Below are 13283 nucleotides of genomic sequence, written 5' to 3' on the forward strand. Positions count from 1 at the left end.
GGGGGGGGGGGGCTCTGACGCCAGCATACAGTATAAAACTCCAGCATCTGGACACGTCTCCAGCAGTTGGCCCAAACCTGCTCCTGTGCCCCCCTCCCCTCCCTCATATCAGCAGCAGAATGAAGGTAGGTGAGAGTTTGTTCTGGACTCTGTAGGGATGGGGTGGGGGGCCGTCGGATGATCAGCCTGATGTTTCTCCTGCAGGGTCTGAGCAGCTTCTCCTTAGCGCTTTTCCTGCTGGCTGCCTTCTTCTCAGCGTCCCGGAGCGCTCCGAAGGTACTCCTCTGAAGGTTCTGCTCGGTCGGTCTGCGGGTTCTTCTCACAGCTTCTCCTGGTTTCAGGGCTCCTTCCAGAGGAGGAACTGGACGCCACAGGCGATGCTGTACCTGAAGGGCACACGTACGTATCCTTCACTTCTGCGCTCCACCCAACCACCATCATCATCTGAAATCTCTGTTTTGTTCTTTATGTGATGGAGAAGTGACCAATCAGGAGCTCAGACCTTCATGACCCAAATAACGAGTTTTTTTATGCCTTTGATGAAGGTCAGTTATAAGGAATGTCTTCATCTTTCATTGAATCAGTTCTTCCTGAAGCACAGAGCTCTGAACTCCTGATTGATGGCTCTTTTATTAGGGCTGGGTATCGGTTAGAGTTTCCATAAACGATTCGGTTTATTTTAATTCTTTAAATTCTTCAATTCAATTTTGAGTTTACACATTTGTTTAGAAATACATTAATAATCTACTATATGTTTAAATAATTTTATATTAATCTGATCCAGTTCACATACTGTAAATGTATCAGTGAAATAATGAGATTATAGTGTTGCATGGATTCTCTAAAGGAGAAAATGTTCAGATCAATAACCCTTTAACTACCCAAAAAAGAGAAAAAAAAAATCATCAAAAAAGTTTTTTCCTGCTGCTTATTCTCCCTAAAGGGGGATCAAAGTTGAAAAAACATTGAAGTGAAATTAAAATTTTTTTTTTCCTTAAAATAAACAGGGGTTCTGTAAAAGTTACTATCTGGTGCAGACCGGTTACTATCCAGACAAAAAAAAAAAGTTACTATCCGGACATTTTTTTTTTTTAAACTTCAATGTCTAGAAATACAAATGTTCTGGTTAGTAACTGGTGTGCACCAGATATAGTAACAAATAAAGAGTTTTTTCAAAAAATTGAAGCAAAAACATTTTTTTCTGGTTACTATCTGGTGCACACCAGTTAGTAACCAGAAAAAAAACATTTGTACTTCAATTTTTGGGAAACATTTTTGAACTTTTTGCTTTCATTTTTTTTCCTTCAATGTCCCTTTAGGGCCTCCGTACCTTGGTGAGTAATACACATCAATATTTTTAGAAAAACGTGTTTTCTAAATGTGCCCCACCATTTGGTTGAGCAGGCAGTTAAAGGGTTAACATTATAAACATTGTTCTGCTTCTCCTGGAGGACGTTTCAGTTCGGCCACTAGGTGGCGATCGCGCTATAGTATTGCACCTTATTCCAGAAGAAGACAGTATGAGGAAAAATGTGTATTTTAAACCACAAATAGTTACTTTAAAAATATTTTCTTTGAAGAGCTTGGAAATTCTTATCTGTGAGTTTATAAAGATGTTCATTTAGTCAGTAATGTATGTTTAGCATTAGCCGTCCTATGGGAAATTCCATTAAATGTTAGCATCAAGCTAGCAGACTTTAGCTTTATGAGCTCAATCGATTTATATTTTTATGATTCGATTATTGATGTAAGGTTAAATTAATTAAAATCAATTTATCAACTTTATTAACCCAGCCCTAATGCTTTTATCTGCTCCCTCACACACTCACACGTGCACCGGTACTGAAAGTTCTGATGTGGTTCAGTCTCTGGATCTGACTGAAACTCTCTCCCAGAGGGGCGCAGGTTCATCTCAGAGGACCCCACAGAGGCAGAGGTCTTTGACACACTGCACTTAGGTACCGCCCCCCACGCCCACCCGTCCCCGCAGAGATCTCACTGCCGGCCGCAGAACCCGCCCTGTGGTTCCGTGATAGCTGCAGAGCCGGGGCGGTTCTTCTGACCCATGCTGTGCTTGCTCTTGTTTCCTGCCAGAGACCCGCAGCCAGAATACGGAGAAGCTGAGCGTGGACCGGGCCGCCGCCGTCCTGCTCAACTTCCTGCAGCAGGCCCGGGATGGAGGTGAGCTGGTCCAGAACCCCGGAAGTTCAGGAGATTAATTTATGGAGCTTTTGTGAACACATGTTTATATGGACATATGTGTATTTATTTTATTGTGTGAATGTTTTGGAAGAATTCACACTATAAAGATTCTCCAGCGTCTTTTTATAACCTTAATCAAACTTTCAGCCAGAGAAACCATCCATCCATCCATCTTCTTGACCGCTTCGTCCCTTACGGGGTCGCGGGGGTGCCGGAGCCTATCCCGGCTACTGAAGGGCGAAGGCGGGGTACACCCTGGACAGGTCTCCAGTCTGTTGCAGGGCCTCAATCACACACATTCACTCTCACATTCACACCTAGGGGCAATTTAGAGTCACCAATCAACCTATGAATCATGTTTTTGGACGATGGGAGGAAGCCGGAGTCCCTGGTGAAAACCCACGCATGCACGGGGAGAACATGCAAATTCCACACAGAAAGGTCCCAGCCGGGATTCGAACCGGGGCCTTCTCGCTGTGAGGCGAGAGCGCTAACCACTTGCGCCACCGTGCAGCCCAGAGAAACCATTCAAACTAAAATGTTCAGCAGCTACTGGGTTTTTTAAGGGTAATTTGGAGTTTAGCTTTAACTTTAGCAACATGCTAGCTGTTTTGGCTGATTAAGACATTTTTTTTAAGTTTTTTTTTTAGGATAATTTGGAGTTTGGTTAATATTCAAGCACATTTTTTAAGATACTTAGGAGTTTAGCTAATATTGCTAGCTAGCTCTTTTAGCTAATTTAGACATTTTTCAATTTTTAGGCTAATTTGGAGTTTAGCTATTTTTTTTAGCATTATGCTAGCTGTTTTGGCTACTTTAGATATTTTTCCATGTTCTAGGCTAATTTGGAGTTTTGATAATATTTTTAATATTTTGCTAGCTGTTTGGCTAGTATAGATATTTTTTCCATTTTCTTTAAGCTATTTTGGAGTTTAGGTAATTTTTTAGCATTATGCTAGCTGTTTTGGCTATTTCAGATATTTTTCCATTTTTAGCCTGATTTGGAGTTTAGCTAATATTTTAACATTTTGCTAGGTGTTTGGGGTAATTTAGAAATGTTTACTTTTTTTTGGGCAAAATTGGCATAATTGGCTAACATTTTATCAATCTTCCGGCCTTAACATTTTCAGTTATCAGCTTCAGCCTTTTTTGCTAGCAATCATTTTCAGCATCTTCAGCTATCAGCACTAGCATCTTCAGCAGCCACATTCAGCTTACAGCAATCACACTAGTATTATCACAGGTAATGCTATATATCTATTTATACTTGCAACATTGTAAAAAAAAAAAAAAAAAAAAAAAAAAAGAAGGTGAAATTCAAATTTTGAGTTTCCATATCTGAGAATGGAACTTTGTATTTATATTTTACAAACTTCAGTTTGTTTTTTTATAAGTTTGTCAGCATTTATCCATTCAACACCTTTAACTGTTTAACAGATTCTGAAGGAGAAAAGCTGGAATCTTCTGGAAATATCGTGCTAACAATGAATAAATTAGAGTAAATCAAAGAACATAAACACTGGGACTCTGGTGTTAAAGGGTTAAATAAAACAACTGTAGGATTTCACAGTTTTCCTGGAAAATGCATCTAAAGCGGCTGTAGATGAAACAGTGATGATGAAGAAGCTGCATGTTTTATAGACAGCTTCAGCAAAAGGTCAGGCAGACGTCACGGCTCCTGGAAGCTTCATTTACAGAATGAGTAAAAATTATGAGTTCGACCGCTGTTGGGTCGCAGCATCAGCTGTGAGGATGGAGGAGCTCTGGAGGAAGAAGATGTTGTCCTTTTCCTTCAGGAGTTGCTTTTGCTGCAGCCTGCTGTGTCTGGTATAGTTTTTTTGAAGCAGTTTTGACTCTAACCTCTTCTTCTCCATCTCTGCTGCAGCTGATGAAAACCCAGATGAAGTGTATTTCCAGGAGCTGCCTGTGTGGAAGAGAGCTTACTTCTGAAGTCTGTGGTTCACAGACATGCGGCTGTAAATGTGAATGTAAACTTTGAATAAAAACATTTGAACTCTCAGCAACTTTTGTGAGTCGTGTTGAACTATAAAAGAGCACCTTCCCATTCCTGTTCTGTAAAGTTTGAAATTGTTCGGTTTCAAGAACCTGAAACATTTCTCTGTGACTGCAAGAAAAACAAAGAGAGGTCAGAATCAGATTTTAGCTGCAAGGAGAACGGACAGAGAATGTTCAAACCAGTCTCCACTCCGCTCTGAAGGCCCTCCGCCAAACTCCTCCCTCTATAGATGGATCAGGGCGTTCCCTAATCACGTGAAGTCTACATATTTATCACTAATGTAAATTTAAATCTGTTTTCCAGCACATGAGGGTTGATGATGGTTCTTCAAGATCCTGTTTTATCTCAGCTTCTCACAGTCTTTATCTGGCTTTGCTCCTGTTTGTTGATATACGAGCTGTACACGAGCTAAAATCACTCACAGCAAATGTGTGGTAAATTAATATAAACTCTATCAGAAATCTTCCTACTCTAATATATTTGTTGGACAGGAGAAACCTCCAATTCAGACTTGAGGCTCTTTTTTTTTGCCTTTGAAGGAGTCATTTTTCTGAACTTCAGTGTTTCAAAAATCTAGCTAAGAACATATATACACAGAAACATTTCTTTAGTTTTAAAATTTGCAAAAGCAATGACTGCTATTTGTTGCATGTCTATATTTTTATGAATCTATGAATTTTATTTTTCTTCTTGTTAACCTGTATGTTGAAGGTTGCTGCGCCGTGCTGGGGAGGTTTCCTATGTTTACTTTCAACACACACACTACCTGTAGAGACGCAGAAGTCTGCTAAATAGATAAGGCCGTCTCACACTGAAAGTATCCACGTCTGTCACGGAGCAACCGCTGACGTTCTAGAATTCATTTGTTGCCTCTTAATGGATGATTGAGCGAGTATTGTATGTTTTGGAGAGCTCTACAGAGGCACCAGCAAGAACATCTGTGTGTTTGTTTTCGCCAGATCTTTCAGAGTCTCTCCGGGTTCTGTGTGTTCATGACCAAAATCCTCGTATCGAGCCGCCATCTTGAATGTTTATTTCTACTCCTCGATCTAGTCGCTGAAAAGTCATATGCCCAAAGCTGAGTTCCTGATTGGTTGACTCGCCGCGTCAAGCAAACTGACCAGCACCGCGCGCGCCGCCGAAATCTCGCCTCAGCAGATCACGTCTTTACATTGAATTAACATTAAAACTTGACGCCTCAGCCGCGCCTGACGCGTTCGGTATGAAAGCACCATTAGATCAAGTCTTTTCAGTAACCTAGGCAACTAAAATTCTAATAAATGGTAGGTCTCTGCAAAATTGCGACAGATTGGTGGTTGCAAAAACCATTAATCCAGGGGTACGACGATGGTTCCCAGACTCAGGAACGTCTCTGGATCCTGAACGTTTTCTGACTTGACAAGGAGCAGAACATGACCCCAAATAGCATTATTGAAGCAGTGGATAGAGAGTAGTGTTCAGATGGAGCAGAACTCCTGAGACCCCCCCCCCCACCACCACCACCACCACCACCACTAACACCAGGAGAACAGCACAAGAGGGGGTGTTCTAAAGAGAGGAGAACTGGGCACAAACTTCCAGTTCCACTGAGACAGAAAGGAGGACTGTTATGTTGAATTCTACTAGTTCTTCCAATGAGACACAGGTGAAGAACATCTTACACCCTTGGAAAGATGGTCCAAAGCTCCAACACCACAGGGGTTGAGTGAAAAAACAAAGAACTGAAAGTCAGAGTCAGATTTTAATGACTCATCTGAAGGCATGGTCACAGAAGACGTCTCTGAACACAATTACAGTGTTTATAGATCTGAGGGTGTATTCACACTGGACACATTCAGTTTTCTTAAAGTGAACCACAGTCCGTTAACCCAAATTTTCTGTCTGAATACACCCAGGTGGACTCTGGTCCGGGACCAGAAACTGCTTCCTGACCCGTCTTTGGAGGTGGTCTCGGTTCGTTTCTAATCGGACTGAGCTCCAGTTTCCTCAGTCTGAATAGACTCTGTGCTCAGACCGGAACAACTGGACCAAAATGGCCACCGTAGCCAGGCATTATGGGATGTAAACAGAGTAGTGGAGCATCGACGAGACACAGCAACTCTATGAAATGTGCTTGGATGAATGCAGACTAATTAGAACAACATGGTACACATTTTTTCTCACTGTTTTCCCGACAATCTATACAACAGAAACAGAAACACTTATCATCGTACCTTCTGAGCCGTCGTCTCCTCAGTAACCACCCTCCACCGTACCAAAGTATCAGTAAAAAGTGTTGATACAGACGATCAAAATTGGTCTGACAAGGATTGCAGAGTTTAAGACTTTCATTCGTTCTCTAGTTACTTTGCCCTGCCCCCATAATCCCTGGCCAATGACTGAAGAGATCTTTAGTCACATGGTTTTGTTTACAACCCAGCCAGCAAGGCCAAGTGGGCCCATATGGTTTAAAGTTGGGCAGAAAATGTGGACCCCAAAGGGTTTGTCCACAGTTTCTTTGCTGGCCCCACCTGTGTTTGCCCACATTAGCTCCACTGACCAGTGACCGCCAGCCAAGGCAGCGACTTCGCTAGGTCTGCCGGCCCCTGTGCACCCAAGCTAGTTACGCTGTCCACTGGGCGGATGGGATGCTGTAGCTAGCCCATTGCTGAGTGCCCACTTAAGTCAATTTTGGCAGACTGACGGGGCCACCAAGGAAACTGCAGACAAACCCATTTGGGGCCCAAATTTTCTTTGACTTTTAAACCATATGGGGCCCTCTTGGCCTTGCTGGATGGGAAGTTTGGTAGAAAACAGAAATCTTTGGTTCATGGGAGTCTGAATACAAACCAAACACAAGGTTCAGGACTCGGTCTGGACTAACGATTTTTTCCAGATTGAATCCAGCCTTACATGTTAGGGTTAATGTAGACTTCATTTAAACATTTCTGGGTGTTTGTGGGGGTTGGGGTTGGGGTGGGGCTCCCAGATGTGATCTTCAGTTCCTGGACTCTCCCGGCTGCTTCTTCCCATCCGGAACCGCGCCCAGCGCGAACGGAGCCTTGATGTTCACCCGGTCCCTCTCCGCCTCCTCCTCTTCATCGTATGCTTCATCATCCTCATCTTCAGCGTCACTGTGGTGGGGGGTGGAGTGGAGGGAGGCAGAGGGGGAGGGGGGCACTGAGTAGGGTCTGGGGTATCGAAAACCTTCCATCTGGGGAGGCAGACAACATTCTTTTTATGCTCACACACAGAAACTGGACTTGTTCTCAAGAAGAACATCTCACCTTCAAGGTGGCGTCCATTTTGAACTTGTCCGGGAAAGCTCTGCTCAGAGCCAGCTGACGGGCGTGCACGTAGAACTGTCAATCACAGGTCACACATTTATTTTAAGTGGAAGAGTGAAGAATAGGAAACATTTATAGGTCTTTATTTCTTTGTTTTTTTTAAGTCCTGAAAGTGTTTCACGGTTTAACATCAGAGATTTAATATTCTTTCAACTCTTGAACTACTTCCGTAATCAGCGTTAATCCATGCCTTCCCGTAGCAGATAAAGGCAGTCCTCCCTGAAGGAAGTGTTGATCTAACCAACAAAAAAATGAAGAAAAGCGACTTTGCACCAAAGCAACACTTTATGTTGGTAATGTGTTGCATAACGGCGATATGAAAAACCACTTGTCTCCACGTCAGAATCAGCTGATTTATGGTATATTAAAGAGCGCGTGCCATTTCGGTATTGCTGGTGTTAAAATGAACTACTACAAGAACTCCTAAAAAAATACAACTAATGACTTATTTTATTCCATTATTGTACTGGTGAAAAAACAAGTAAAACAAAGAAGATACTCATAGATTCTTTAATATTTGATGTTATTCTCAACTGTTTTAGATGTTTAAATACTGCAAGCTATTTTGAGTAACAACCCAGCAAGGGAAGTGGGCCCCGTATAGTTTTAAAGTGGGCAGAAAATGTGGGCCCACCTGTTTGCCCACATTGGCTTTAGACTCAGTGGATTGGCTTGCTACGCTAGCCAGCCACCCGGTCAACAGTGTAGTCCGCTAGCAAACTCCGCTGTAGCTACTCTATAGCATGCTAACAAACTCCTCTGTTACACGCTAGCGACCTCCGTTGTATCAAGCTAGCGAGATCCTCTCTATCGAGCTAGTGACCTCTAGTGTATCATGCCTGCGTGCTCCTCTGCAGCGAGCTAGCGTGCTCCTCTGTAGCGAGCTAGCGAGCTCCTCGATAGCGAGCTAGCGTGCTCCTCTGCAGCAAGCTAGCAAGCTACTCTGTAGTGAGCTAGCGAGCTCCTCGATAGCGAGCTAGTGACCTCCAGTGTATCATGCTTGCGAGCTCCTCTGTATTGAGCTAGTGAGCTACTCTGCAGCAAGCTAGCAAGCTCTTCTGCAGCAAGCCAGCAAACTCCCCTGTGCTAAGTTAGAGAGTTCCTCTGTATTGAGCTCGCTAGCTCCTGCGTAGCAAGCTAGCGAGCTCCTCTATTACAAGCTAGCGACCTCCGCTGGGCATGTGTACACAGGTGTAGATGTACCTTTTGCTTTTTGTTGAATACATGCATGTAACAGTGGCAGAAAAATACACTTTTATTAATTTCTTCTCTTTTCATTTCACCTGCATAAGTATTTTTAATGTGTAACACAATGTACAATGTACAATGTGTAGCACAATGAGACCCTGGCTTGGGCCCCCTCATGGCTACATTCTTTGTAGCCACATAAGATAACTTAGTAAAATGATGGTAATAGGTTTAATCTGCAGTTGAAGGGGTTTAATATTAGAATTAACTTAAATTCTTATCACATAATCTTATTTTGTTTAATAAAAGGTGTGTTTCATTTTGAATGGATGTATGTAATTATGTGAAAAGTAGAAGTTAAATTGTTACACATATAAATAATACAGAACTTTTATAATTGTTTAAAACTGAGATGCTGTGATTGCCCACAAAAACAGTGAATTTTGTAAATAGTAACAGCATCTGACTCTCAGCCAGATGCTGTTACATGAGTAGGAAATTTCTTGATGATTTTTATGCTGATGATAAGGAATCATGTTGACCGTTTTCCCATTCTGCATTGTTCTGCCCCTGAGACCCCAGCAGAGACTGACCCGTCCAAGGTATCTCCAGTCCAGCAGGTCAGACAGCCTCTCGGTTCTGTTCCGCTGGATGATCCGCTGGCGCCGGGACTGCTGGCAAAAGCTAAACATGAACTGGGTCAGCTGGTTGCAGGACTCCTCCGGGGATTTGAACCGCCGGTCCACGATGTAGATGCCTGGAGGTGAGAGATGAGGGTGAATGAGAAAGACTTTAAAGGATAGCCAAAACCTAAATCAACATTTTTTCTGTTGACTTCTATAAATGGGACTTTAAAAGTGCTGTCTGTTGGTCTTTGACACATTTTTGATAAATTAAAATAAAATTGTTTAATTCTTGAAAATATAGTCAAAACACATCTGTGTGCTGTCCCCTACAGGTTGAATCAAGGTATTATATTTGAATTTTGTGATTGGTCAAACCATGTAAGTTTCAGAAGTCTGACATGATCTGCAGCTCCAGTAATGCTAACAGACCTGCCCCCAAGCCCCACCCCTCTGACTGGATTTCACATTTTAGGTGTGGGTGGAGTCAGCCTCCAACTTCCCTGTTTGGTTAACCTTTAAAGACCTACTCAAATGAAAACTGTGTTGTTAACATGGTCTTGCAGCATTTTTCTCATGAAGAAGAACATATATAAACATTATTAAGATTATAACTGTGTTTTTAAATATTTATTTATTCAAATCAGGAGAAGACAAAATATATATATATAAATGACACAATCATAATTAAAAGACCACTGGGAACACTTTTACAAGCGATCAAAATATGATTGGAGAGGGACTTCAAGCACAGGTGCTGCCCTCAGGGATCATTGTTTCACTATTCCAACCAAGCACTCCTATGAAGCTTCTTATTGGCCAAACTCTATTACCCCAAAGGAGATTTGAAAACCAGCAGGACACATCTCCAAAGACTGAAGTTTGACATTACCATCTAAAAAAAGGTGCATGAGCGTGTTCTCGTACCATAGGCTGTGGGGTCAGAGATGTGCTCTTCCATGAAGCAGCCAAAACCTGATAGGTTTGTGGTCACACTGGGAATTCCCATGACTGTGCACTCACCTGGACACAAAGAGACCGGCATGAGTGACATGGTAAAGTATGTCAGCATATATAGGAATACATCAAAACATTTAGAGAAGTACTGGGATTAAGACTGTTTAAGTACTGGAAGATAGAACTGCGTACCTACTCATATTTAGTACACTTTTTTTGTACTGGATAGTCATATCTAGATGGATATGAGGACCCTGATGTGACTAGGCTGTTGAAGCAGAAAGATATTTGTGAGGGTACAGAGGAAGCATGAATGGATGTATGGAGACAGTAATGAGCAGATAGGTGTAAGCAGACAGAAAGAAAAAGAGCAGAAGAAAAGAATAAAGGGTGACAAACCCTGCTAGGAGGGACGAAAGTAGTTTTTAGAGTAGACAAGTGAAACTCCACACCTGAATCTGACGAATGCTTTAGTTGCAATTGTCATTATGACTATAGAACACGTGTCAAAGTCGAGGCCCGGATTCAGCCCTCCGGGTAATTCTATCCGGCCCTCCAGATCATTTTATTTTATTGTTATTAATGGTCCGATGTTATCTTAAGATGTCACTCATGGTGGTAAATGCTTCAGTGTATTTGAGTGACAACAATGCACGAAAAACATGCAAACAAATGAGGGTCCAGGTTGGGTAACCCTTTGCTGAGCTGTAGAGTGATAAAGAACTTTTTTTTTTTTTTTTGGTGCACTTTCAGTTTTCATGCTCTGCTGAAGTGTCTCATTACAACCTCTAAGAATATTTGGTAGATAAGATCCTTCTGTACGCTGATGTGTCAGCCTCCAAAATCACGAACCTCTGCAAAATTTTGCAATACATCCTTGTACCTACAACAGGGGCCAGAGTGATTTTACAGGTTGTGCGTGTTTGTGCAGGGTGCCCCGTTGTGGGGTGAGCAAACTACCAGGTGTGTATCCCCATGGCTCATAGTAAGAGGGAAACACTCCCAGATTGCAGCCACGAACAAAGTCATCATAGTCCATGGGTAGCAGCGGGCTGGTGGAAGACAAGAACTCTGGGTGGAAGATGATCTGAAAAAGGAAATGGAGAAAATCCTTTTATCAGCTTTTCAAGATACAGACTGCTGGTAAATGAAATAAACTCTGGTGGACAGCTCTCTGAATTCAAACATTTCATAGAAATGGGGTGTCTGTAGAGATCCATAGTAAATGTGCATGTTGAATTTTCTGGATAAAGATATTTTCTTTCCTCTGTGAACCGCCACCTTAACGTGGTGAAGGGGTTTGAGTGCTTGAGTGATCCCAGGAGCTAAGCTGTTTGGAGCTTTTGCTTTTGCCCTACAACTAGTAGGTCAGGTGTACTTAAAACTGCTGGTTCTTTTTGTAAGAACCCCACCCTGAAGCACAGCCCCCCGATTCAGACTATGTGGCTGAATGTGATACATGACAAACTTTGTAATGGAGAAGCCAGAGGACTGTGGTAAACATGGAGAAATTAGGCATTTTGATGGCCCCTCACTGGAAAAGGCCCACACCCTACCCATGGTTTTAGCTACTACTCCCTAAAAGCAGGTTTTAATTGAAGGGGGATCTTACCACCTGGCTAAAATGATAAATGAAATCAAGATGCTGTTTGGTGATCAGACTCAGTCTCAGGCCCAGGTCAAGGCTGAATACAAACTTCTGCTCTGGCTCCTGTCATGGTGCTAGCTTCAGGTGTGGGTGAGTTAAATGATCTTTTCTTTTGCTACCTTGACGCGATCATTTCTGGAGTTAAAGAGGCCGATGCGCCGGACGTTGGACAGGATGGGGTCTGCGGAGTCATCCTCCATGTTGTGGGTGGTTACTGGTGGAAGGCCGTGTCTCTGCGTCAGGTGAGAAAGAGACAGACAGAAGGTCAGTTGGCGGTTTGCCATTGCTTCCAGAGCTTCTAGTTGAACATGTTTCAGATTGTACTGGTGCAGTCCATTTATTATTTATTTTTTTTAGAAACAAATGTCCGTAAAGGCTTGATGCCCAGGGAAAGTCCTGACACACTAAGACTTTCCTCCCAGTTTTGTTGCGGTCCTGTTCCCCTGCTGCCTCAGTGTCCCTCGTGTTCTTGAATTTGGACTTGTAAGAATCAATAATGTTGACGTCATTTTGATACAATGGTACGAGAAGCAACAATTCCATCTAAAAACCCTGAGAAGAAACAGTCCGACTGAAGAATTTTGTGGTACAAGCACAAAATCTTTCATGGAAGTCTCATCTTTCAGAAAAGCGTGTTGTGACAAGAAAAATTCAAAATGGCAGCCATTTGTAAAGATGGCAGATATTCACTCAAATGTCTTTTTCCCCCCGAGTCTCAACAACATGGACTGTTCCTACACAAAACGCAGCCTGTAAACTTCGGGGGTACCCACAAAATAATATATATATATATTAAAATCTTGAATTTGATGCACAAGTATTTAAATACTTGGCTCCACTAAAGATCCAAATCCAAGTTAGGAGCTCCTGATGCAGCTGAACTCTCTCTGAGGTGGTCTGTAATGAGCATTGACTGTATATAGAACTGGACAAGGCAGGAGTGACGTCACCCAGACAAATGCCTTACCTCCAGCTCTTGCAAAATAAAGCCAATTCAGTCGCCAGTTTTCTGCTGTATGGACGCTGCTATTTGGTCCAACTCGTCTGAGTCAATTTTTCTATGGGAACTACTATCGCCAGTCATTAGTGAGCTTGTTGAAAGTCCACACCCTCTCCACAGGAGAATCTGTCAATCAGACGTTCACCGTGGGATCCAGCAGGCAGCTGATTGGTCAGTTTATAACTTGAATAATTTCTGACAAACAAAAATATATCATGAAAAAAATAGAATTAGCAAGAAAATTGATATATCAGAGTAGGAATGTTTATTCTGACAAATAGAAAGACCGAATAATAGCTGTTTATTTCTCTATAGAAGTCTA

The 13283-nt window shown here is 42.3% G+C and overlaps 2 protein-coding genes across 3 annotated transcripts in view; one reads left to right on the forward strand and one right to left on the reverse strand.

Moving 5' to 3' along the window:
* Positions 1 to 6: 6 nt before the first annotated feature.
* spx (spexin hormone) lies at positions 7 to 4222 on the forward strand. 2 transcript variants are annotated; one of them, XM_024293244.2, is made up of 6 exons: positions 7 to 125; positions 205 to 276; positions 342 to 399; positions 1896 to 1958; positions 2095 to 2181; positions 4088 to 4222. In XM_024293244.2, exons 1-6 carry the CDS (start codon positions 120 to 122, stop codon positions 4150 to 4152), a joined length of 351 nt encoding a protein of 116 aa, XP_024149012.1. In that variant the 5' UTR covers positions 7 to 119; the 3' UTR covers positions 4153 to 4222. The 2 variants fall into 2 exon arrangements, with proteins under 2 accessions (XP_024149012.1, XP_024149003.1); XM_024293235.1 differs by lacking the exon at positions 7 to 125 and having other exon boundaries at positions 190 to 276.
* Positions 4223 to 5941: 1719 nt separating this feature from the next.
* The window catches only part of LOC112159256 (glycogen [starch] synthase, liver), a gene marked incomplete in the record, with an annotated part of 19463 nt that continues 12121 nt past the window's right edge, over positions 5942 to 13283 (reverse strand). Inside the window, 5 exon segments of the mRNA XM_024293223.2 lie at positions 5942 to 7412; positions 7486 to 7560; positions 9327 to 9490; positions 10284 to 10379; positions 11274 to 11400. Coding sequence (XP_024148991.1) covers positions 7197 to 7412; positions 7486 to 7560; positions 9327 to 9490; positions 10284 to 10379; positions 11274 to 11400 — 678 coding nt within the window.

The sequence above is a fragment of the Oryzias melastigma genome, linkage group LG23 (assembly GCF_002922805.2).
Source record: "Oryzias melastigma strain HK-1 linkage group LG23, ASM292280v2, whole genome shotgun sequence".
In the NCBI taxonomy this organism is placed as follows: domain Eukaryota; kingdom Metazoa; phylum Chordata; class Actinopteri; order Beloniformes; family Adrianichthyidae; genus Oryzias; species Oryzias melastigma.

What these genes read in the sequence shown, in the direction of transcription:
- spx (XM_024293235.1), top strand. Translation starts at nt 190, where the DNA reads ATGTTTCTCCTGCAGGGTCTGAGCAGCTTCTCCTTAGCGCTTTTCCTG. An exon ending in CGTCCCGGAGCGCTCCGAAG is followed by an intron (nt 277 to 341) that starts GTACTCCTCTGA and finishes TCCTGGTTTCAG; the next exon opens with GGCTCCTTCCAGAGGAGGAA. An exon ending in GCTGTACCTGAAGGGCACAC is followed by an intron (nt 400 to 1,895) that starts GTACGTATCCTT and finishes ACTCTCTCCCAG; the next exon opens with AGGGGCGCAGGTTCATCTCA.